Source organism: Zea mays, chromosome 9 (genome assembly GCF_902167145.1).
Source record: "Zea mays cultivar B73 chromosome 9, Zm-B73-REFERENCE-NAM-5.0, whole genome shotgun sequence".
NCBI classification, from domain to species: Eukaryota; Viridiplantae; Streptophyta; class Magnoliopsida; order Poales; family Poaceae; genus Zea; species Zea mays.
In genome coordinates this window covers 13,242,183-13,267,209 of record NC_050104.1, presented here as the reverse complement: position 1 = coordinate 13,267,209, position 25,027 = coordinate 13,242,183, and the positions used below count along the sequence as shown (strand labels likewise).

Genomic DNA, 25,027 nt, shown 5'->3' with positions numbered 1-25,027 from the left:
ATTGCAGAACCAATACCACGACTCGAGGCGACCCAGCGCACGACCTAGCAGCGCCAGCCTGGCGTGGCGGTCAATGCGGTCAAAAATGGGCCGGCAGTAATGACGCTGGCAGGCGGGCGGGAGCAGCGGTCACGTCTTCAGCCAAGCTCACGTCTCATCCGGGGGCAGCAAGAGAACCCCCTCTCACGGCGTGAAGACAACGCGCCCGTGACCCGTTCCTCGAACGGCTCGCGCACGCGCAACGGCCGTCCCGCCAACCACTCGCCCCGTCGCATTAACTCCGCGGCGGGACAGGCGGCGCCTCTGGCAGGAGAAGCGGGCGACGCTTCGCCTTCGCCATAATAACCGCACCAAAAAAAAGGTACGCCACGTCGTTCGATTTCGTACCCTTTTCCTTTTTTCCTCTTTCTCTCTCTCTCTCTTGCAACAGGGACCGGGAAAGGGGGATACCCCGAAAAGGATCCTTCCCCGTGAAGGAACCGGGCTCCGAGCCTCCCTACTGATCAGAGGTTCGAAGGCTGGCCCCCCGAAGGGTTCGACAGCCACCTCAGATCGCGTGGGCCCTACACCCACTACTGGTCAGAGGTTCGAAGGTCGGCCCCCCGAAGGGTTCCACGGCCGCCTCAGGCTACTCGGGCTCCACACCCATTACTGATCAGGGGTTCGAAGGCTGGCCCCCGAAGGGTTCACAGCCGCCTCAGACGCCGAGCGAGGGATGACCAGGGGTACGTTCGATACATAACCAAGGCTCGGGCTGCGCTCCCGAGGTACCCTAGGACATTTCCGAGACCAGCGGGAGCGATCTTGTAACGGAATCCCATCGGAGGGAGGCATCGAGCCCTCGGACCCCGTCGCTAGGGGACCGGGTCTGGCAGATCACCCGCAGGTACTTTTGGGCGTGCCTCTGGGCCCCTAGCCGACCCCTAACGAACGGGGCACGGACGTCCACTCGGATTACCCGCTTGCAGCTCACCGGAGACACCATGTTCGGCGCCCATCGAGGGCAACATGGCGCTTTCCCCCCCTCCTTGCGAAAAGGCGACGCAGGGGCGTATGTAAAAAAGCCGAGTCTGTCCCTGATCGCCCTCTCGCCCTGTGTAGAGGCTCGGGGGCTGCTCTCGCAAACCTGGCTCCGGCCGAACCGTTGACAGCGTCAACATACCAGCCCGAGAACTTGGGACCCGACCGTACACCCGGGCTACGACCAGCTCGCATGAGGGAACAACCAGACTAGCCGAAGCATTACGCGAGGCATTAAGACCTCGAAGGAGTGAAACCACTCCTCCGAGGCCTCGGGGGCTACACCCGGCGGGTGCGCTCGCGCGCACCCACCGGAACAAAATGCAACCGAGAAAGGCTGGTCCCCTTGCAAAAAAGTGCGACGAAAGCCTCCAAGCGAGTGCTAACACTCCCTTCGAGGCTCGGGGGCTACTGTCGGGGACCATAATTAGGGGTACCCTCAAGGCTCCTAATTCTCAGCTGGTAACCCCCATCAGCATAAAGCTGCTAAGGCCTGATGGGTGCGATTAAGTCAGGGATCAGTCCGTTCGAGCGACTCGATCACGCCTCGCCCGAGCCTAGCCTCGGACAAGGGCAGCCGACCCTAGAGGATTTCCGTCTCGCCCGAGGCCCCCCACCGACGGCGAACATATTTCCGGCTTGCCCGAGGCCCTACCTTCGCTAAGAAGCAACCTTGACCAAATCGCCGCACCGACCGACCAAATCGCAGGAGCATTTAATGCAAAGGTGGCCTGACACCCTTATCCTAGCATGCGCCCCCTGGCAGAGCCGAAGTGACCGCCGTCACTTCGCCGCTCCACTGACCGGCCTGACAGAAGGACAGTGCCGCCTGCGCCGCGCCGACTGCAGTGCCACTTGACAGAGCGAGGCTGACAGGCAGTCAGGTCCTGCAAAAGGCACCACAGGAAACTCCGCTCCGCCTGACCCAGGGCTTGGACTCGGGCTAAGTCCCGGAAGACGGTGAACTCCGCTCCGCCCGACCCAGGGCTCGGACTCGGGCTAAGTCCCGGAAGACGGCGAACTCCGCTCCGCCCGACCCAGGGCTCGGACTCGGGCTAAGTCCCGGAAGACGGCGAACTCCGCTCCGCCCGACCCAGGGCTCGGACTCGGGCTAAGTCCCGGAAGAGGGCGAACTCTGCTCCGCCCGACCCAGGGCTCGGACTCGGGCTAAGTCCCGGAAGACGGCGAACTCCGCTCCGCCCGACCCAGGGCTCGGACTCGGGCTAAGTCCCGGAAGACGGCGAACTCCGCTCCGCCCGACCCCAGGGCTCGGACTCCGCCCTGGCCTCAGACGACGACCTCCGCCTCGCCCGACCAGGGGCTCGGCCTCGGCCTCGGCCATGGAAGACAGACTCGACCTCAGCTTCGGAGGAGCTTCCACCTCGCCCAGCCTAGGGCGCAGACCAGCCACGTCAACGGGAGACGCCATCATCACCCTGCCCCGAGCTGACTCGGGCCGCAGGGAACAAGACCGGCGTCCCATCTGGCTAGCTCCACTGGATAGGCAATGATGGCGTCCCGCATGCTCTGTGACGACGGCAGCTCTCAGCCCCCTTACGGAAGCAAGAGGACGTCAGCAAGGACCCAACCGCTCCGACAGCTGTCCCTCTGCCAGGCTCCATCGCTCCTCCGACGGCCACGACATCACACCAGCTGGGTGCCACAACCTCTCCGGCTGCCACGACGGCATGTACTCAGGGCGCTAGCTCTCCCCCGCTAGACACGTAGCACTCTGCTACACTCCCATTGTACGCCCGGATCCTCTCCTTACGCCTATAAAAGGAAGGACCAGGGCCCTCTTAGAGAGGGTTGGCCGCGCGGGGACGAGGACGAGACAGGCGCTCTCTTGGGGCCGCTCGCTTCCCTCTCCCGCGTTGACGCTTGTAACCCCCTACTGCAAGCTATAGGTGTACATTCGGGCCACCCGGCCCGGCCCGGCCCAAGCCCGAAAAGGCCCGTATTGTTTGAATTTCGGGCCGGCCCGGCCCGTTTGAATTTCAGGTCGTGCCGGGCCGGCCCATGGGCCTAGCCCTCGGCCCACGGCCCGGCCCGTAATTGCTTAAACGTGCCGGGCTCATTTCGGGCGGCCCGAAATTATAAAAGCCCGAAATTCACATTAGGGCCCGAAATTCAATTTTTGGCCCGAAATGCAGTTTTTGGCCCGAAATTCACATCAGGGCCCGAAATTCAAAACAAATTTAGTAAGACAAATAAATTTGACTAAAAGCAAACTTAATAATTGTATTAAGTTACTGATGCTATGCAATGACTACCTCGTTTACAAATCATTTTGTTAGAAAGAAAAAGAGTATAATCAGCTCTAAATAAAGTTCGTAAGTTCAGTTTATTATCTAATGTTCATAACAAAAATAAAATTACATCACATACTCTAACTCAAAGCTACAAAAAACATCTAACTAACATTATCTATAGATTTGTGTTCTTTATCAAGTACATGAAAGTGTGGAATGAAGTGTGATTTTAATAAATATATGGGCCTTTTCGTGCCTCTATATGGGCCATTTCGTGCCTGCCTTAAACGGGCCGTGCTCGTGCCCGCCCATGGGCCCTGACCTCGGCCCAAACCCGGCCCGATATATCGGGCCGTGCCGGCCCGGCACTAAAATATTTCGTGTCGTGCCGTGCCTGGGCCGTGCTTTTTTTACCGTGCTTCGGGCCGGCCCATCAGACCCGGCCCAAATGTACACCTGTACTGCAAGCGCACCCGACCTGGGCGCGGGACGAACACGAAGGCCGCGGGATTCCCACCTCTCTCACGCCGGTCTCCGGCCGCCTCGCTCCTCCCCCCTTTGCGCTCGACCCATCTGGACTGGGGCACGCGGCGACACTCACTCGTCGGCCCGAGGGACCCCCGGTCTCGAAACGCCGACAATAAGTGTTATTATTCTCTAAAATAATGTTATAACCTTTTTTATCAAAATAGTATTAAAATGATAAAAAGATGTTAAAATACTATTTTAAAGAATAATAACACTTATAAATATTTTATGGAGAAGCTTATATTAAAAGTATCATAAAAAAAAATATATGCTGCTCTGCACTTCCGCAACCGTGCGGCCAGTCTGGCAGTCCCGCTGTCCTCCAAACGTCGCCTATCTTCCCGCGCCCGCTCGTGTATCCGTCTCTAAGCCAACTCCAGCAACACCGTCACCGTGTGTGTTTAGACTGATACATTGTTTGTAGAGAGAATTTTGAAATAGAAAGTTTGATAAAGAGTGAAATAGAGAGTCGCTGGAGATAATAGTCGCCCGCAACCCATTTGAAAATCACGCCGTGTTGGCGTGTAATCGGCGATTCGGCGGCCGCCGGGCGGTGGCGATGGAGGTGGGTGACCTGCACAAGGTGTGGGAGGTCCGTGCGCTCAAGATCAAGCCCGACGCGACCGCCGCGCGGGCAACCCTCGACCGCGTTGCCAGGCAGGTCCAGCCCATCATGCGCCGCCACAAATGGCGCGTCAAGGTCCTCTCCGAGTTTTCGTAAGCGTCCCCACGAACCCTAACCCTAACCTCCCTTCTCCCCCTCCACGCCTCCCGATCGATCGATTGATGGACCCCGTGCGTGCGGGGGGTGTGATTGATCAGGCCGCGGAACCCGAGGCTGCTGGGGCTCAATGTCGGCGCGGGCGTCGAAGTCAAGCTGCGGCTACGGCGCGCCGGCCGCGACCATGACTTCATCCCGTACGAGGAGGTGCTCGATACCATGCTACACGAGCTCTGCCACAACGAGCGCGGGCCCCACGATGCGCAGTTTTACAAGCTCTGGGACGAGCTCCGCAAGGTGCGTGGGCTGCTCTGGCTTTATTGCTGCTGCTTACACAATGTGGGATACCGGTGGTTGTATATATTGGCGTGGAATGGTTGTGCTCATGGGCACAAGTGAATGCATTTCTCTGTTTTGTGCTACTCCAAGTCTCCAAGACAATCTTTACCCCTGAGGCCCTGACTGAATGATTCATTCACATGTCAACAATCTTTACTCCAAGTCTCCAAGAGATTATTTGTGATGATGCTGCACTTAGAATTTTAGAGTGATTTTTAGTTCTACTACATGTAACCTAGATTATTATTTGATTGGATGTCCTACTATGGTTACCAAAAAACTAAAATATGCAGAACTTGTTTTTTTTTTTCTCTGTGCAACATCCAAACTTAATTAAATGGGAACAACTTTGTCTCTATCAATATATATGATTATTACTCCACATCTATCGTGAACTGACAACTCTATTAATAATGGTTTGTACATTCTGGAGATGTTGGGAGTGGAGTGGGCAGTGGGGAGAAGACCTTTACCTGTGTTTGCCAAAAAATAACGCAAAATGAGGGAATCCAAATCAGAATGAAGATGTAGTGAGGACACTGGACTATATCTGTAAGAAAGTTGTGGCAATTGACAAGGTCTTTGGAATGGAGTTTTACTTGTGCTGAAATCCTTACAAAAACAAACACAACTGATATGTTTCAGGATCACAGTTTCAATCACTAAATTGATCTTAACTAAGTTTGTATTTGGTAACATGTAAGATTGAGGTAGTGAATCTGTAATTTACTTTGACTGTACTTGAGTAAGCTTTGTTGTGTCTTTGTACCTTGTATGCGACCAAGTACATCTAGTTCTATCATTTGTAGTTTTCTTTGTTTCAGTTTTGTGCTCTTGAATGCAATTTCGGTTTTGCTCATGTGGTGCCATATTTTTAATAATGATCCTTCTGTTGTTTATGATAAATCTGCCAGGAATGCGAAGAACTTGTTTCAAAGGGTATCACTGGAACAGGACAAGGGTTTGATGGCACGGGAAGGCGAGTTGGTGGATTTACTGTACATCCACCACCACCATCTCTGCGGCAAGCTACGTTAGCTGCTGCACAGAAGCGGGCAAGGAATGGAGCTCTATTGCCTTCTGGACCAAGAAAGTTGGGTGGAAACAGTGAAATTATGAGTGCACTTAGTCCAGTACAAGCTGCTGCAATGGCGGCTGAAAGAAGAATGTATGATGATTTGTGGTGTGGATCACATGATCAATCTGCTATTGATGATTCGGATGATGTTATTATTCTTCAAGAGTCGCCAAATTTGACAAGGGATGAAAAAGACAAGGGTAGCTGCTCCAACACTTCTGCACAGCCCAGCACTTCTTCTAGAATTCACATAGCAGCACGAGATGATAGGACAACAAGTGATGCACTTGATAGTTCAAAGTGGGAATGTGGTGCTTGCACACTTCTGAACCAGGCAAGTTTTATAGTGCCGAAATAAAATCCATTTCACTACAAAACTGTGAGTTTATTCATGTATTAGGGTTCATTTTTTACTCTATATAAAATTTATAGGAGAAACCTCTTATATGTTATAGTAGGACAAATGGATATTTTTCATTCTGATCCATTTAAATGACCTTTGGAATTGATCCATTTCGTTTACACGTATGCATATGTTGAACACGATAACACTGTAGCATCTTAGTTAAATGTTCTGTTTATATTAGAGTATGCATGTTTGAGCTTTAGATGTGTATTTATTGTGGTCCTTGTTGATAAGTTCTGAGCAAGCTCTGTTGGTGAGGGTATGGATGTACAGCTCTAGGGCCTGTTTAGCAGAGCTCAAGAGTTCAGTTTCAGCTCTGTTTTACTGTTCCACAGCTCCACAACTCTATCTGTAGATTTACTCTGTCCGTGTGGGTGTTTGTCTGGCAGGTTAGCTCCAGATCTTGAATGAAGCCAGAAAGGGGGAATTAACATTACTGCCCCTGCCAAACAAGCACCTAACATGTAGTTTTTAGTACCTTTCTTGTAATTACTGCAAATTCCTCCTATATTTTCTCATTTTTTTTTCTTGAGCTTATAGTAATTTGCAAGTCACATCATGGATAATCGAAGTCAAGGGGTAGATTGAACTATCAAAATGTTTGGCATTTCCTGTAATGTATAACTCCATTCATAATAGCAACATACATGGCCTAGTATTGAACTGCATGATAACTGTATGCCTCTTTAGTTTTGGGAAACCTGCCTTTTCTGATATATGGAGAGAGTTTCTATCTGCAGGTTTCATGACTTAGAGCATCTCCAAGAACTACCCCAAAATCTCCCCTAAATCAAGGTTTTTTTTTGGAAAAATACAAAAACGTGTCTCCAACAGGTTCCCTATAGTGCTCCCAACTTTTTCATAGCCCTTAAAACTCCCTGATTTGTAGCTACAAAAGAGGAATTTTTTGGGCTTCCCAGAAACACAATATGCTGCCACCCACACAACCTCGCCGTCCGCTGCTGGCAGTGCCCCCCCGCTATCCGGCATCTACCATCGCACGACCCTCTACTAGACCTACATCGTCGGCCAGCCCTCTGTTGTCACTTGGCCTCACCGTTGGTCCTCCCTCACCGACCATGCCTGCCCGCCTACCATCAGCGAACTTTGATGGCGGCGCAATTTTGGTCGTTGAGCAAACTTCAAAGCCGCGGAAGAAAAAATACGCCATAGAACATATCAACGTGGGTCCAAGACTGACCAGACCTAGTTTAAAATATTTATATCCACTTTTAAGGGAACTGTTGGAGTTGCAGAGATGGTTAAATTCTACCCCAATAATTTTTTATATGCCCCTTATAACTGATTTTTAGGAGTCATTTTCTGGGGAGCTCTTGGAGATGCTCTAACTAGGAGACTAGTGTACTGGTCAGTGGTCATCACCTCTATTTAATTTGACTATACACAAGCCAAATTTCAATATAAGCTACCAAAATCACCAACAGAGTTCCATCCTTGCAAGCTGTTGGAAGTTTCTTTTGTCCCAGAAAAAACATTACATTGTAGTCACATTTGCTTGCTTAACTATACAACAACAACAACAACAAAGCCTTTTTGTCCCAAGCACGTTTGGGTAGGCTATTTGCTTGCTTAACTATACTTTTCTCATTTTTTTGGAATATACTTGTGGACTCTATTGGGGTTTTAACTCTAGCCTGCCCCAACTTGCTTGGGATAAAGGGCTTTGTTGTTGTTGCTGTTGTTGTATACTTGTGGTTTAGTCTTACATATAGTCTTGACTTCTTCCATAGTTTTTTTCCTACTACACATTTTACTTAAGGTTATTATCATGCTTTTCTCTAACACACTGCGAAATTTGAACCTATGCAGCCTCTGGCACCAATCTGTGAAGTTTGTGGTACAACAAAACCTAAAATTGCAAAGGCGAAGTACACAACTTGGTCTTGTAAATTTTGTACTCTAGAGAACAGCACTAAACTTGACAAATGCTCAGCATGTGATCAATGGAGATACTCATATGGGCCACCTGTAGCCACATATGGCCCAAGCTATGATTGAGATAACAGTGAAGGCCACAATAGCACAGTAAGTAATCCAGAGAACTGTGTCAGGTTTATAATCACCTTTTAACTTTTTCATATGTACTATTCAGTATTCACCTTTTATTTTGTTGTGTTGAAGCGCATATCATTTATACTGACCTGTTGGATTTACAACAGCCACTAGTGTTCTGCACATCTTATTTCTCAATATTGCTTTGTTACTTCCAATTAATCTTGGGTGCTTGCATGCCCAAATGAGACATTATGCTAGATTTTATTCTGGTGTATGCACCCAAGGCAAAAGTATCCATCTACATAGTGGCCCTTCATCTGATACTTTATTTTTGCATTAGTATGGGACACACTATGACTAGCACTTGTTATTTTGCTTGGAGCTTTTAGTAAGCTTCCTTTTGTTTTCTAGGCTATTTAGTTCTATCATGTCCCCATACTTGCACCTACACAAACTGATTTCTTGATTAAGGCCCTGTTCCAATCTTGCGAGATAAACTTTAGCAGCTTTTTTTTAGCTACTTTTAGCCATTTGTAATCTAAACAGGAGAGCTAATGGTGGTAATTAAAACTAAACTTTAGCACTTCAATTCACATAGCTAAAGTTTAGCAGGAAGCTAAAGTTTATCCCGTGAGATTGAAACGGGGCCTAAACTGCATGTTTGCACTTTGCACATCTGAAATGAAATATAAGCTACTTAACACGCATACAATATTCTTGGAAATAAGTCTTCACTTGTAATGTATATATCAATGTACAAAGCTGCAACCCCTTTTAGTTAACTAAGGGGGTGCTTGAATGCACTAGAGCTAATAGTTAGTTGGCTAAAAATTGGTAGTGAAATTAGCTAGGTAACAAATATCTAGCTAACTATTAGCTAATTTGCTAAAAATAGCTAATAGTTGAACTATTAGGCCCCGTTTCAATCTCACGGGATAAACTTTAGCTTCCTGCTAAACTTTAGCTATATGAATTGAAGTGCTAAAGTTTAGCTTCAATTACCACCATTAGCTCTCCTGTTTAGATTACAAATGACTAAAAGTAGCTAAAAAAAAGCTGCTAAAGTTTATCTTGCGAGATTGGAACAGGGCCTTAGTTAGACTGTTTGGATGTTTATTCTAATTTTAGCAGCTAACTATTAGCTCTAGTGCATTCAAACATGTCCTAATACTGGTTGGTTCAGCATATAGCTTTACCTGATCGTCATTTGAATGTTCAGTTTCCTGCATTTGCTTCCACTGCAATAACATTTGAAGAGTCACCCTTATCATGTGGTTCTAATAATCATTTCATGTGGTTCTTACAGGACGACACTTCTGAGCAGGCATCTGCTGCATTGTCGATATAAGTTGTGTTATCTGCAACAGTTCTTGCTCTATTACTACTCATGTCATATCAGGTTTCATAGGTCTGGAAAAATCTGATACCTGTTAAACTGGTAGTACTATTTAAGCGACCCTCTTTTGTGGACGTTGCTTGGAGCAATCCACGGATTGGTAAAATGAAACAATCGTAGTCCATGTCTGTTAACGTTAGCCCCAAGCCCAGGGCATGCAGCATTGCAGCCTCTGAACTCGTGTTTCGTGTCTCGCCGTCTCGGTGACAGGTAACAACTCGCACCTAGGGCACACCGGCGAATTGGTCTTTATCTGTTCCGACGTCGTCGACTCATGTTGCCGTGGGGTGAGGAAATTTATTACGTCAATTAATGTAAGGTTTATTACAAGTATCTGCAATGCTCTTTTTAAAAGAATTTGCCTGCTTGTTAGACCAGCTTTAGTAGATAGTTTTATGGTCTTCTCGAAGCTGTCATATCATACATAATGAAATGAAACTAGGATGAAATATCTATTCATTATGTAAAAATTCATTCTACAATACACGGATATTCACGGTTCAGAGAGTTGTTAACCGTGCTCTAAATTTTACAATCATATTTATTTTTGAACTAAATTTTAATAAGAGACTTACTTTATTGTGAAGAAATATTTGAATCGTGATCCATTACCATCCTTAGATTCTCTTCTTAAATTCGCTTACATGTAAAGAAACACCTACATAGCAACCTATTTAATGTAAATGAAACTCATATAAAACTCTTACTAAGATTAACCTTAGGGCTCTTTTGTATTGAAGGATTATTTCCTGAATCTTTCTTTTTTTTCTGTGTTTTTGAACTAATTTCTGTAAAATTTCTATGCTATTTCTGTAAAATTCCTGTGTTTAAAAAAGCCCTTAGATCTGTCCCAGAAAATCCGGAGCCAAAGCTGTTGCATCTGCTCTTCATTCCTCTTAACCCAAACATGCCCTTAGGGCTTTGCGTCATCATTGGAATAACCAAGTACAGTGTATTTGTATCATCCTCGTTGAAGTTCTGTAGTTTGCAGCCGAAGAGCGACGAATGTCGCAGGGTCGCCACTGGCTGGTACCGCATGGTCAGGTTCATGTTTATCTTGCTAGCACTCACCCTGCCACCCCTGGTCTGAAGACATCCCCCATTATCCCCGTGTAAAGAAACTGGAAGGTGAGGTCGAAAGGTTCTTCAGTTCATTGATCTTTGCCATCTTTCTGGACACAGGTGCGTGATCGCGTATAACTCTTTTAACGCACGTGGTCTGGAAGGTGTGCAGCGATGACCTTTACAGCTTCTTTCGGTAGAGTTTTGTGCCTTATAGTCAATGATCACAGGTAGATCACCAAAGACTTCATGTGTTGACACGTCGCGTCGTCCAACCTTTCTGCTTAGCTGATCGTTCGAATTTCGAGCACGTGAGGTGATAGCGGGCTTGGGTTGCAGGTGCGCGTTGCAAGATTCTCCCTGAACTAGGATGATTTGAACCTGAGATTTTTACCGTTTTAATCAACACGCGCGCGCCGTGTATTGGGGGCTTGTTGCTTGGTGATGACATGATTATCCACGTTTCTCTACTTAATTGTTACGCGTTGCTAATTAATGTATAGTTGACAAACTGGTTGAATAATAATTTGTTGAAGACTCTTTAGCTGTAAAATCAGTTCGTCTATTAGCTCTTCTGTGGATGCATTAGAGCTGATTGGAGTTTAAAAAAATTAGCTAGATAATAATCAGCCTTGATATCGAGCACGCCTTTATTAATAACAAAAAATAAATCGTGTGTCGCTAGCGTGGTACAATTTTTGTGGATACCAAATCCTTGGGAAGTCAGGAAGGCACGTAGGAGGACCGTGTACGAACGGGAAAGAGGTACTACATGTACGGGTCTTATTTACCAAAACTGTATCATGGGGAACAGTCGGACGGACAGTGCCCCCAAAATCATTCGTAGCATGCTTCATTAATCACGGTACGGCGCGGCAGCAGCAGACGGTGAAGGTCAGCACGCCACGGTGCGTCTCCAACGAGGCATCGCGTCGCATCTCCACTCGTCCTCCAGCTGCTGGGGTTGCCGTCACCGTCAGGCGAGGTCGTCGCCTCGTGAGGAACAGGAACTCGATATTGCTTGTGCTTCCCGGTGGCCTCCGCGTTCGGTGTCCCGTCCCGTTCTCCAACCTGATGAGCGATCAGGCACTGTTCTCCAATAAACGGGCACCGCACGACAAACCCCGAGCGGCAGTGGGGAGGAGAAGAATCCAGACGGAGTCACGCAGACGCCATCACTACTACCACACCCGGCCTAACGAACTCCTCCCCACCCCAAGCCCCGCCCAGAGCGACCCACGCACCACGCCATGCGCCCGGGCGGCCTCCCGACCCAGCAGCCCGGCACGCCGGGCCGCGCGCGCCGCCGCCCGGATCTCACCCTCCCCATGCCCCAGCGCGAGGTCGCCACCTCCCTCGCCGTCCCGCTCCCTCTCCCGCCAGCCGCCGCCTCCGCCGGGGGGCCCACCCCGCCGGGCGTCACCGCGCCCGCCCCCGCGGCGCAGCAGCAGCAGCAGCCGCCCCCGCTCGCGGAGCTGGAGCGCGTGCGCCGCGTCGGCAGCGGCGCGGGCGGGACGGTGTGGATGGTGCGGCACCGCGGCACGGGGCGCCCCTACGCGCTCAAGGTGCTGTACGGGAACCACGACGACGCGGTGCGGCGGCAGATCGCGCGCGAGATCGCCATCCTCCGCACCGCCGAGCACCCGGCCGTGGTGCGGTGCCACGGCATGTACGAGCGCGGCGGGGAGCTCCAGATCCTGCTGGAGTACATGGACGGCGGGTCGCTCGACGGCCGCCGCATCGCCGCCGAGCCGTTCCTCGCCGACGTCGCGCGCCAGGTCCTGTCCGGGATCGCGTACCTCCACCGCCGCCACATCGTGCACCGCGACATCAAGCCCTCCAACCTCCTCATCGACTCGGCGCGCCGCGTCAAGATCGCCGACTTCGGCGTCGGCCGCATCCTCAACCAGACCATGGACCCCTGCAACTCCTCCGTCGGCACCATCGCCTACATGAGCCCCGAGCGGATCAACACCGACCTCAACGACGGCAGCTACGACGGCTACGCCGGCGACATCTGGAGCTTCGGCCTCAGCATCCTCGAGTTCTACTTGGGCAGGTTCCCCTTCGGGGAGAACCTCGGCAGGCAGGGCGACTGGGCCGCGCTCATGTGCGCCATCTGCTACAACGACCCGCCCGAGCCACCGCCCACCGCCTCGCGCGAGTTCAGGGGGTTCATCGCCTGCTGCCTGCAGAAGAACCCGGCCAAGCGCCTCACGGCCGCGCAGCTGCTGCAGCACCCCTTCGTCGCCGGCCCGCACCCGCAGCCCCTCGCTGCTCCTCCCCCGTCATGACCACACCACCATTTCGGCGGGTTGGGAGTTGGGACCAAAGTACGGATCTCGTCTCAGTTTGGCCTCCCTCCCTTGGCTGCAGGCAGTGTGGGACTCCAATCAATCCGGCGTTCCCTTGGATACAATACACGGATCTGATCCCTGATGTATCAAGGGAATTTGCTGGCCAATTTCGGGTTCTATCCTCCATCATCGACGTCCGCATCCATCCATGGTTGCTTCTGCTGCAGTTAAGGTCTCCTACCAATTTTGAGTGCTGTGTCCATCTCCAATTCTCCATCATCAATTCATCACCACGGTCGTCCTCAACCCGCTCCTCGCTGCTGCGATTTAAGGTTTCTTTCTCCTTCCTGTTGTTTGATGCTCTTTTCTTTTTTACTTCCAGCGATGATAGCATAACGAGAAAGAGAAAAAAAAAAGGTGTGTACAAATGATTTTGTAAAAGATCATATCATATGTCAAGTACAGAGAGAGGTCCACTTGCTACCGATTTTCATTGTTCGAAAAAGGTTTGCTTAGAAACTTAGGGGGTGTTTGGTTCTGTGGACTAAAGTTTAGTCCGAGTCACATCAAGCGTTTGACTTTCAAATAGGAGTATGAAATATAGACCCAACCAACTGTACTAGATTCGTCTCACTTTTTAATCTTCAGCTGAGAAATTAGTTTTATAATCCGACTACATTTAATACCCCGAACGGAGGTTCAAACATTCGATGTGATAGGAGCTAAATTTTAGTAGGGGCAAACCAAACACCCCCTTAAACTTCTCCTTTTTTTATACATATCTCCAATCTCCATGTAGCAGAGCAGAGCTGTCACATGAACTGGCAATTGCGCTAGGCTGCTAGCAGCTCTCTGTGATATTCTTGCCGCATAATTGAGCGATGATGATTGAACAGACGACGACGACGACGACGACGACGACGATAATACTGCTGCCGCAGCTGGCCAGCTGCTGCTTGATAGGTTCTTGGATTCCTTTATCCGGATATATGATTTGCATAGAGCGAATCTGGAAATGCGAATGGAACCAACTTTAATTAGTTCCGTGTCTCTCTCTTGATGTTGCTCCTGAAATCTGAACCATGCCTTTCTCTCTCGCTAAATCCGACCTGCCTTTCTTAGCCCCGGCGGCAAAGGTGGTGGTGCTGGCGATTGGCATGCCGATGTTCTCTTTTGTTTCCTGATACTTGAGAGATCGACTATCGGCACGTGGGAATATATCATGGTAGGCGGTAGGCGCATGTGAGACGCGGAGGAGTGAAACGTGCGTTGCACTTGCACCGGGTAGGAGTGTCAGGCTTGTGATGTCCATGTTCGCCTGTTCTTTTACCCGGGTCGTTTGGATTATTGGAATTGAATTCTATTCTAATAATAAATTAAATAATAATTTAGGTATCTATCAATTAAGCTAATTTAGTTTTATGCAAAATATATTTGTATACTATTATTAACAAGATATTAGAGGAGTGTGACGAAAAGTGTCATGTAAGTTACATAGTAGAAATAAATTTTACTAATGTATAAAATTATTTCTCATTCTCCCTCCTATAAATTTGAGATAGACTTATATCTGAACTTTGGAAAGTGATGGAATGTCAAATTCTAAACTAAATAAGTTATTTTATTGAGTGAATTCTAATTTCTTTAAAATGAAGGGATCTAAATATCCAGTGAGTAGAAACAGAGAGGGTGAGAGAAAAGTCTGGCAAATGTGGCTAGCCCCCTCAACCTCAACTCAAGAGCGTCGTCCTGGCAAGTGGCACTAGTTGGTGGAGATGATATAGGGCCGGTATGTTTCGGCTTCTAGCCATGAGAATCGGCTTTTGGCCACCAAACCTTTTGCTTCTTAGTCCATTTCTATGAGATTTATTTCCATAAAAATCATCTAAATCAACGTAAATGCATAATCTATTGAGGCTGTCGCAACGAAAGAAATCTGTACAAACTTCTTTATCTTCCTATAAGCTTCGTGATATCCAGATTCTTGTGACAGCTAAGAATCTAGATTTTTAGAACAACTCTTTAGAAAAAAAAACTATGCCAAATACTATGCATACCAGCTTGGAAGGAGCCCTGGCCTGCCCTCCTCTGCCCAGCCAGCGCATGCAACTCGTGTCTTCTCGCAATTCCAGTAGCAGAATAGAAGATGCCAATCAAGAGAATCCTTGCACAAGCGATACCAGAACTCGTGACACAGCACGCCGATAAAATAAGGGAGTTGCTACACCTTAGTTTTCTGAATATTTGACAACAACTCGCAAGGGACAACTTGTACAATTAAAGGGAGATTGCTAATTTAAAGACGCACATCCGTCTCCAACATGTATAGGTATAGCGCAGCTGCCGCTGGTTGCTTCGACGTTTTCTATTTGCCTCACCTGTCACCTGTGCATGGTTACTTGCGCTATAATAATAATAATAATAAAATTCAGACATCTAATATATAGGACAAGTACAAAATTAATGGGTATAAAAAAGAACACGAGGAGGTAGAGGGCCCTTTGCTGTCACCGAGCAGAGGCTTCAGCGAATAAAAAAAAAAACTCCGAAGCACCATACAACCCAACAGAGAGTTTGATTGAGTACAGAAAGCAAAACACGATCAACAGCGGATGGAAAAAAAAGTAACATTAGAAACCGGCACGGCGGCACCTAGCTCATGCACAGGATGACAGGAGTGCTACTTCCACTCAGTTTAGAGTTCCTTTAAAAAATTTTACAACTATAATAAACAACTTTTTATACCAAATTAACAATAAAAGCACATATTATGTGAGTAAAAGAACACACGAGACATAGTGTTTCGGTTTTTTTTTGCTAATTTTGGTTGCCATAAGCTGCCACAGACTGTCAAACATCCAACTTTTCAATCCACTTTTATGAGAATCGTTTTGATAAAAATCGTTCAAAAACAACGTGAACATATAATCGATCAAGTTGTCGCAATAGGACCGTAGAGATGTTTAATGCTCATCCTCTTGCGCTCTCGCTCCATTCTAATAAACTACGTATATACATAGCTTAGTTTGGCATTGTTCTATATCAAATTTCTCAAACTTCAATCAAATCGATATAAAAAGTGCACCGTATCTAAACAAATAAATTAAGGACAATCGTGCGAATATCCCTATTTTAGGGTGTAACGGTAGCTTTGCGTCTTTTTTTAACTTTGTGTTTTTGTCCCTATTTTTCAAAACAATTATACTCTTTCTTTTATCAAGACTTAACACCGTTAAGTACAATTAACAGAGTGGGGTCATACAACAATTTCGTTTTAGAAAAACAAGGTTAAACATGCAAAGTCCAAAAAAAAACAAATATGTATTTATACTTTGAAACAAGGGCACTGACACAATTATCCTATATTAAAAACATTAAACGGAAAAGTAGCCTTTGAACTTACCAATCAATGTCACTTAGGCTCATAAACTTTAAAAATATATTTATAAAATTTAAAACTTGTTAAGTAGTGCATCAGACGTCTCTAAACTTATTAAATGGTGTAGGTGTACTGTAGTTTCATTTCAAGACTACATCGACTACCTTGGTGCATCATTTAATAAATTTAGAGACTATAAACACGATTTCATATGATGTAAACCTTATTGGGAGCGAGGCGGAAAGGCCGGATCTATTGGCCTGTGGGCTGATTTCCGGTGAGAAACAGATAGTATTTAACTATATACATTTATAGCCAGAAACAGATAATAGTGTAAATACAAATTATATACATCAAATGTATATGTAAACTAAAATTTGTAAAAAAAAAAGTCGGGTATTCTTGGAATATCCGGGCATCACTACAGACCTGTCTATAGAAGTAAGGGGCTGTATGAGTATGATGCAGAAAAGGTCAGATTAGACTAGTCCAAACTCTAGAGACACGGGCTGAACAACTCACGAGACTTTGGACCAGCAAAGAAGCCGAATGACTCTTTTGAAAACATGAGTGGACTGGACCTGGCCCATCCATTCACGAAAATTACAATATTATATAGCTCCCATTCTGAAATATGATGATAACGAAACTGAGGAAACACATCGCAGTCGCAGATGACAGAAGCCTAATCAATGACTTGGCATGTCAGACATGAACATTATAGCTCAACCGGAACTCGTGACAAGGACGGCTGGTTCCAAGAGCTTGAGCACGACGGGGAGCCCTTTCGACGGCTGCAGCGTGAGGAAGTCGGCCGGCGCGTGCACGTACTCTGGCGCCACCCGGAACGTGAAGCGCCGCAGGATGAGCGCCAGCGTGGCCTTGGCCTCCAGCATCGCGAAGTCCTGCCCGATGCACGACCGCGGGCCCAGGGAGAAGGACAGCAGCGCGTTCGGGTGCGTCGCGGCCCTGCCCATGCCGTCCCGGAACCGGAACGGGTTGAACGCGCCGGCGTCCGCGCCCCACACCTCCTCGTCGCGGTGGAGCATCGCGATCGGGATCAGCAGGAGGGTGCCCTTGGGCACCTTCACGCCGCAGAGGTCCGCGCCCGCCGTCGCCCGCCTCGCGATCAGCGGCACCGCGCCGTATAGCCGGAGCGTCTCGTACAGCACCATGGTCACCTGCGAAACAACAGCATAAGGCCGCCGCCGCCGCACTCACCCCTGCTAGCTAGCTCAAGCTTAAGGCGGAAGGGGGCTCACGAGCTTGAGCTTGTTGAGGGCGTCGCCGCTGAGGGGCACCTCGGCGCCGCCGCACTCTCGGACCACCTCCTCCCTGAGCCGCTGCTGCCACTCGGGGTGCGTGCCGAGGAGGAACATGGCCCAGGTGAGGAGGTGCGAGGTCGTGTCGTGGCCGGCGAAGAAGAAGGTCTTGCACTCGTCGATGATCTCGTCCATGCTCATGGCCTGCTGCTGCCTCTTGCCGCCGCCGTCGCCGGCGTTGGCCTCCAGCATGAGGCCGAGCAGGTCGCTGCCGTACCCCTTCGCCTCCTTCGCGGCGGCGAGGCGCTCGTCGATGATGGCCATGAGCGTGCCCCGCACCGTGCGCTCGAGCTGCCACCGGCGCACGTTGGCCTTGGTGGGCGCGTACTGCGTGCCCGGCACGCGCATGCCGCTGTTGATGGAGGCGAAGGCGATGAACTGGAGCTCCCGCTGCGCCAGGAACACCTCCTTCCCCTGACGGTAGCTGCTGCCGAACGCGGTGTGCGAGATCACGTCGGCGGTGAGCTCCGTGAACTGCTGCCCCACCTCCACCGTCACCTCCGGCTCCCCCTCCTCCCCGCTCGCCGCGGCGCGCGCCTCCCACCCCCGGATCACCTCCGCCGCGCACGCCGCCATGGCCCCCGTCATCGACTTGAGCTTGTCCATGGCGAACGCCGGGTGCACGACGCGGCGGTGGCGCGACCAGTCGTCGCCGTCGGTGAACACGAGGCCCCTGCCCATGAGGGACAGTATGGTGGGCCCCGGGTCCGTCTTGCCGTACAGCCCCGCCTTGTCGAACAGGACCCGCTTCACCATGTCGTGGCTGCCCACGAACAGCGCCGGAGTCGAGCCGGACCACGTCAGGAACACCTTGCCGTAGAGCGACACCCACGCGCGGTACTGCGGCATCACGCGCGCGATGTAGTCGTGGGAGGCGAGGTCCAGCGTGTCGCCGCTCGTCGCCGCCCGCATCGCCTGGACCTCCTTGCCGTTGCCCACCAAGACCCTGTACGGCGGCCCGCGGATGCCCTGCCGCGCGAACGCCCTCGCGACGGCGTACGGCCGCCACACCAGGTGGGCCAGCGCCGTCCACAGCCTCGTCACCAACACCACGGCGAGGGCGGCGACGACCAGCGCTACGCCTCCCGTGCCCATGTCGAGCGAAGAAGCAAACTGCAACCACAACTGCGCTGTGCGCTGTGATGTCGTCGTCGTCGTCGAAGACTCGAAGTGCGGGTGCTAGTGTCACTGTGTTTATATATGTTTATATTGCGTGGTGTGATTCGCCATCATAAAATACGTGTCGACGTTGTGACAGCTACGCGCTTGGAGCTTTTGTCGCAGCGACCGGGCGCTAAGTACAAGGCAAAAGCTGACGTGCGACACGGCCTTGCGAATGGACAGGCGCAGACTTCAAGCGATCTCGCACGACGGCAGCCGGCAGCCGGCCTTTCGTGAGATCACAGATGACTCTGGCGACCATCTCTGCATTCTTTTTTCACAGATAGTCATATAAGTACTGTATGTTTTTTAGCATATATTCACTCTGTCCTTTTTTTTATTTTACACCATTTAATTTAAAAATAAACTAGCAGACAACAAATATTTAAAACGGAGGTGGCAATGAGTGATCAGCTTGTGAGCAAGACTAGAACGCTCTAGGAATTATCTACCGTTCAGACAGAGGGGATGACCGGATGAGATCGTCTTCGCCGTATATATAAAGTTTTTATTGAAAATGTTTGGGGGCATGCGTATGGCTAGGGTCATTTTCTTAATGTCGTTGTTATCTCCGCCTTTTCTATCGTAACATGTGTGTTAAAATATAGCATGCATAAGTTACAGTAGACATGCTTTATAATAAAGTATAAAATACTCTGCAAGCATGACAATATTATTTGTATGGTAAGGTACTGAGGTTTACCTATAAAATGAATAAACATACATAATCTAGAGTTAGATATTTATATAGGAAGAATGTAGAATATAGACATATGGCAACACCACGTGAGCCATTGGCAACTATATATATATGGTAGGTTAGGTGCTGAATATAGCTTGAAACCTTATTGTTGCGGCTATTTCTGCACAATTGGTTCGAAGCCCATTGATGCTGAGCGTAGCTTAGATCCTAATGTGCGATATCATGTAATTAGCTAAGTAATACGGTAACTAGATGAGTGCCCGTGCGTTGCAACGGAACCATATAATAATACGATAACTTATGTACATATGTGTTATATTGTTATAACTTATAAGTATGTGCCCGTGCGTTGCGACGGAAGTAAAAGATTTGTATGAAACATTGATATGGAACGACAAACATCATTATAATATGCAAAATCCGTGTGGAAAACATTATCAATATCATACAAATTATTTCTAAAAAGTTAATTTAGAATTTTTAATTACATACAAATGTGTCGACAACCGTACACTAACCAGCTAATCCTTTTTAGCGATATCGATAAGTCTCTGTTATGTTTGCATGGATGTCATATCGGCGTGAATTGTCCTCATAACATAACAGATCAATCACAAAGTTCCTTCGAAGAATCTTTGCATCCTACAAACAAAGACATAAGAGAACAAAACGTATTATCTTGTAGAACGAGGTAGCTGGAATGTATGTTTTGAACATAAAACGAACGTACTACACTCACCCCAACAAATTCCATTCGTCTGTCATTCCCCCACATGGTCATAGCTTGTATAACGAGGTAGCTGGTATTAAACCTATAGAATAATGTTTGGCCAACTATGTTTTATACAATGATTATCAAAGAAAAATTTAAATTGCTGAGAAGGTGGTACAAAGAAAATACCCTCTTAAGTCAATTGGAACACCAGTCTGAATTGTATGTTCCCACTTAAAGATATCCTCCGCCCATCCAAAACGTTTCTTGCTGTAAGCAATCTTATATTTCTTTAAGACCATGATAATCGCTTCTGCGAACCTCTTGTATAGCATGTGTTTACATCAATCTTGAGTCGGTGTAAAGTCGATAAAAGTCACATGCTTTTTAACATGATCTATTACGAAAAGGGTGTGACATCCGTTGAATTTCCATGGCATAAGAACCTGCAAAATATCGGTCATTAGGATTACAAATAACTATCCTTTATAAATACATTCGAAATGAACACATACTTACATATCTACAACCTGTGATATAATAATTCATTGATGGCCAACAATCGGGTGATTTGGCTAACTCTTCTGTTGTAGGATCCTGATGGTACTTTGGAAGTTTACCAAAACCAACCATTCTCTGGATAGTATATATACATGTCCACATGAGGATTAGATGTAGATACTATACATTAATACGTTAATGATTGGAAACAAACTTACCTAGAAACGCATGTCCATATAATGCTTTCTATTATTTATGATTTCTCCTTTCGGCCTACGTGACTCTTTATTGGCAAGCAGCTGAACAACCATGTCAAAACATCTTAGAATCATATCTTGATTTATCGTTAATATGTTTTGCAGGTCTTTGACAGATATTTCTATCTTAAAAGGATTGAAACTTTGCACCCATGTCATCCTGTAATGTAGCATGACGAAAGTCTATATCAAGAATCTAAGTAGTTGGTATACATAAAATAGATAAATCAATGAGCACTTACTCTAGTGTCGTATCGTCTTCTATTGCCATGATACAATCACATAAAACATCTATTGAATCAGCTTTGGTCACCGGCATGTCCTTTGTGGAAAGACTAACCATTAAAAAGTCATTGGTGCACCCATCGATAGAGACTTTTACAGGAGCTCTTTTATCCCAATCATCAATAAACCACCTTTGCAAGTCTGCTTGAGTAATTGAGCCTTCATCATCTTCATACACTACTTCGCTATCATCAAGCACGTGGAGTAGTTTCCTCTTCTTAGAATATGTTGGGTTTTCTAATATCTCAACATCTGATGGGCTTCCAGAGTCAACTTCTTTTTTCATTTTTGTATAATAGACACCCCCTTCTCTTATTCAGGTCTGAAGATAGTAATATAGCAACCATTTTTTTCCTGAAGTGTGACATGTCATCCTACAAATAAGAAACAATTATTTAGCATTATATATGTAACATTGACTGTAGATGTGCATATATGTCGTAGTAGTAATAATATACCTGGGTAAAATTGTCAGACAGTTCATCCTCTGTCCAGTATTCGATATAGTTCAAAAGAAAGAGACCACATGAATAGCTACAATATACATTAATATCAACATAAAGATTAGTATGAATGAAGAAATTGGTAAAGAAGATTTTAGGGCGTACCTATCTGTCTGCTTTGCATATCCCATGTCTATTTCTCTGAGCGGCCAAGAAGCAACTTGGAGGTCTGGTCACCTGTGGTTTTTTAACTCCTTACGTTGAGATATCATATCAATTTGTCTTTGCAGTCCTTTAATCTTTATATATTGTAAAACAAAATTAGAGATTGGGATAAGTTAATAGTGAATTCATAATTGTTTAGTTTGTGCATACTCACAGAGTCAGTGAGGTCTTTGCGGTCTTGTGAAGTACCAAGTGAATCGAGCACTTGTATCTCCATATTTCTTGCATGGATCACGACAAGATACCAGTGCGTCTCTCGAATGTTTATCGGAATAAACACCTACAAAACAGTTATAAATACTTGCATAAGGATAAAATACATGTAAACACTAACTGTTCAGACTGCAAACTCATATGTACCATGTCATGGTCTAGGTAAAGTAACACCCTTCGTTCAGTGCTACATATTTGTGCCATGTCTTTAATTGGATATAGCTCCTCTGTTTTAATTTCAACATCACCATCTCACTTCAGGAAATTGAACTGGAAAGCATTTTCTATGTGAACGCGACCTCCAGATCGGCACTTTAGATGCTTTTGAGCTTTTATCAAATTTATGTAATAGTCTATAACCTGCAAGTGTGTAAGTTGTGGTTAAAAATACTAGGATGAGTAAAAAAACTTATAAATAACAAGGTCGCCAAATCTAAAAAATAAGCATGGATTACCTCGTCACCTAAATATGTGTTCGGCTGAAATAAACACTCCATCCACTTCCTTTCAACAAAGGCATCATCAATAAGCACGACTTCTACCCTTGGTTCACAAGGGATTTCCTTAATAAAATTGATGAGGGTAAGATCACCTTGCGTGCAAATATAGTCTAGGAGCAACCAGTCGTGAGATAAAACTAAAATTAGTAATTACAAAAAAATACAAATTGATTCATACAGAACTACGAAATTATAATACCTTCTCGAACTATTGCGGTTGCCACCAATTTTTTTGGCTTGTTACAAGACAAGCCTACAAATAGAGATTCCATTCTCGCGGGACAAAAACCTACATTCATAAGGTATAATATAGGTCAGTGACCGTGCTTCGCCATGCATAACAAATTGTTAGATGCATAAAAATTTATATTGCTAATATCACAAATGATCCAAAACTCAACAATACTTTAAGACAGTATGCATGCAGTAAGAAGGTTGATGATTATAAAAAATTATGCGGCTCTAATAAAAACAATTGTAGCATGCAAACATGACTTGATAATACACCAGACTAATCAAACAGAAGACGAACATCATCCTATTAGTTTGTTAGCTGAACATGCAACTCTTACCATGGGTCTAGTTTGTTAGGACCTCTTTGTAGACGATGTTCTTGGTATATGTCCCACAATCTACGATGGGGTTTTTCTTTACACCCTTCCTTGACTTTTTCCTCCCATCGACGGCTGGGATGACAAGAATCTTTATGTTCGATCGGGCTGTCGCTCTAGATAGAGCAACATATAGTTGGCCATGAGAGAACACTGGTTCAGGCAAGTATACACCAACATTAGGAATAGTCTGACCCTGTGCTTTGTTAACCTTCATTGCAAAGCTAAGCCGTATAGGAAACATCTTTCTTTTGAACTGGAAAGGGAACATCTCTTTATCGGAGGGACACAGAGGTATACGCGGTAGGAAAATCCGTTTTCCAACGTGTTGACCCAGTACAATCTCTGCGTCAATGCTATTTCTTTGGAAGCCACGAACGACCAGCCTGGTGCCATTGCAAAGTCCATTTGCAGGGTCTATATTCCGGAGCAATATAACAGGACATCCAATCTTGAGCTTCAAAACATGAGGTGGCAGCCCATTAGGCGTCAATGTGTTTAGGAACTCAGGTGGGTAGTAGTTATGGGGATCATCCATGGCGCTATCGAAACTATGGTACACCATATGCTCCCCTTGAAAACGATCAATCATATTAACATTTATCATATCCACCCAACCGTTCCGTGTTGACAGTTTCGCCCTCAAGCAGCAACAGCAGAAGAAGGCCCCATAACACCCTTGTTATGAGGTACTTCAAGGAGTTCAAATCCCCAAGATTCAAGAGTTCTACCCTCATTCTTTTTAAGTGGGGTAGTGTTCCAGTAAAGTTCCTGCTATGGAGAAAAAGAAGAAGGCCTGTAGCAAGCTTGTGGAGGACCAGATCATCGAAGCATATAAGTTTCTGGATGAGAGGTGGTCACCCAAGTTTCGTTGATGAAGCACCAGAAGACCAATCAAGGAAGGAATCCATGAGGGAGTTCGCAAGAGAAAGGTTTATGTGTTGGCATCGATGCTTCCTCAATAAGCTAGCTGCCAAGCGAAAGCTGAAGCCTAAAGATGATCTTTGAGTAGCCAGAATCAGCATTTGCAATCGGCAACCAGATGCTCCTCAAAGGCCGGATTTTGTTGAAGTTCCATCTCCTCGAAGAGTCTGCAAAGTGAAGATATGTAGCTGAAGTAAAGCTATACCCATAACCCTTCTGAGCCAAATCTCGAGGACGAGATTCATTTTAAGTGGGGTAGATCTGTAGCATCCCAAAAATTCAAATCTTGAAAATTTCTCAGACTCCCTCTAAATTCAAAATGAATTTCAAATTTCGTTTCAAAATGTTTGTTTGCAAGTTGATATCAACAAATAAATTATAGTGGTCTATATTCTCTCCAAAATCCTCCTCAAAATATCCTACAAATATTTCTCCAGTGACCACCCTCAAATTCTTTTTAGAAATACTGCCCATATATTTCTACAGTGACCCCCCTCAAATTCTTCTAGAAATACTGCCCAGACATTTCCCGAGTAATCCCCTTCAAGTTCTTTCCAGAAATACTGTCCAAATATTCCACCGATATATCTCCAAGTATTTTCCTCTTGAGAAATACCTTCAGAATCATTTTTCAAGTCCCTATAAATATTTTCTTCATAACTTTCCTCATGCCCAT

General features: G+C 46.7%; 3 protein-coding genes across 3 annotated transcripts; 2 read left to right on the top strand and 1 right to left on the bottom strand.

The window, feature by feature from the left end:
• The first annotated feature begins 4,099 nt into the window (after window positions 1-4,099).
• Window positions 4,100-10,133, top strand: LOC100383072 (DNA-dependent metalloprotease WSS1). The gene is made up of 5 exons (XM_008660960.3): window positions 4,100-4,517; window positions 4,623-4,818; window positions 5,775-6,272; window positions 8,175-8,390; window positions 9,667-10,133. Exons 1-4 carry the CDS (start codon window positions 4,360-4,362, stop codon window positions 8,361-8,363), a joined length of 1,041 nt encoding a protein of 346 aa, XP_008659182.1. The 5' UTR covers window positions 4,100-4,359; the 3' UTR covers window positions 8,364-8,390; window positions 9,667-10,133.
• A 1,747-nt stretch (window positions 10,134-11,880) lies between these two features.
• Window positions 11,881-13,340, top strand: LOC100383746 (putative MAP kinase family protein). The gene has a single exon (NM_001176382.2). The coding sequence runs from the start codon at window positions 12,069-12,071 to the stop codon at window positions 13,110-13,112; it is 1,044 nt and encodes a 347-aa protein (NP_001169853.2). The 5' UTR covers window positions 11,881-12,068; the 3' UTR covers window positions 13,113-13,340.
• Window positions 13,341-17,099: 3,759 nt separating this feature from the next.
• LOC100501672 (putative cytochrome P450 superfamily protein) lies at window positions 17,100-18,973 on the bottom strand. Its single transcript, NM_001196349.1, has 2 exons — window positions 17,757-18,973; window positions 17,100-17,675 (listed from the first exon to the last, which is right to left on the bottom strand). The coding sequence occupies exons 1-2, from the start codon at window positions 18,909-18,911 to the stop codon at window positions 17,220-17,222; spliced, it is 1,611 nt and encodes a 536-aa protein (NP_001183278.1). The 5' UTR covers window positions 18,912-18,973; the 3' UTR covers window positions 17,100-17,219.
• Window positions 18,974-25,027: the final 6,054 nt, after the last annotated feature.

Bases quoted from the DNA above. Each gene is read 5' to 3' on its own strand.
- LOC100383072 (XM_008660960.3), top strand. From the start codon at position 4,360: ATGGAGGTGGGTGACCTGCACAAGGTGTGGGAGGTCCGTGCGCTCAAG. The intron at 4,819-5,774 runs GTGCGTGGGCTG...TAAATCTGCCAG, and splicing joins TCTGGGACGAGCTCCGCAAG to GAATGCGAAGAACTTGTTTC. The intron at 6,273-8,174 runs GCAAGTTTTATA...GAACCTATGCAG, and splicing joins CTTGCACACTTCTGAACCAG to CCTCTGGCACCAATCTGTGA.
- LOC100383746 (NM_001176382.2), top strand. From the start codon at position 12,069: ATGCGCCCGGGCGGCCTCCCGACCCAGCAGCCCGGCACGCCGGGCCGC.
- LOC100501672 (NM_001196349.1), bottom strand. From the start codon at position 18,911: ATGGGCACGGGAGGCGTAGCGCTGGTCGTCGCCGCCCTCGCCGTGGTG. The intron at 17,676-17,756 runs GTGAGCCCCCTT...GTTGTTTCGCAG, and splicing joins CCCTCAACAAGCTCAAGCTC to GTGACCATGGTGCTGTACGA.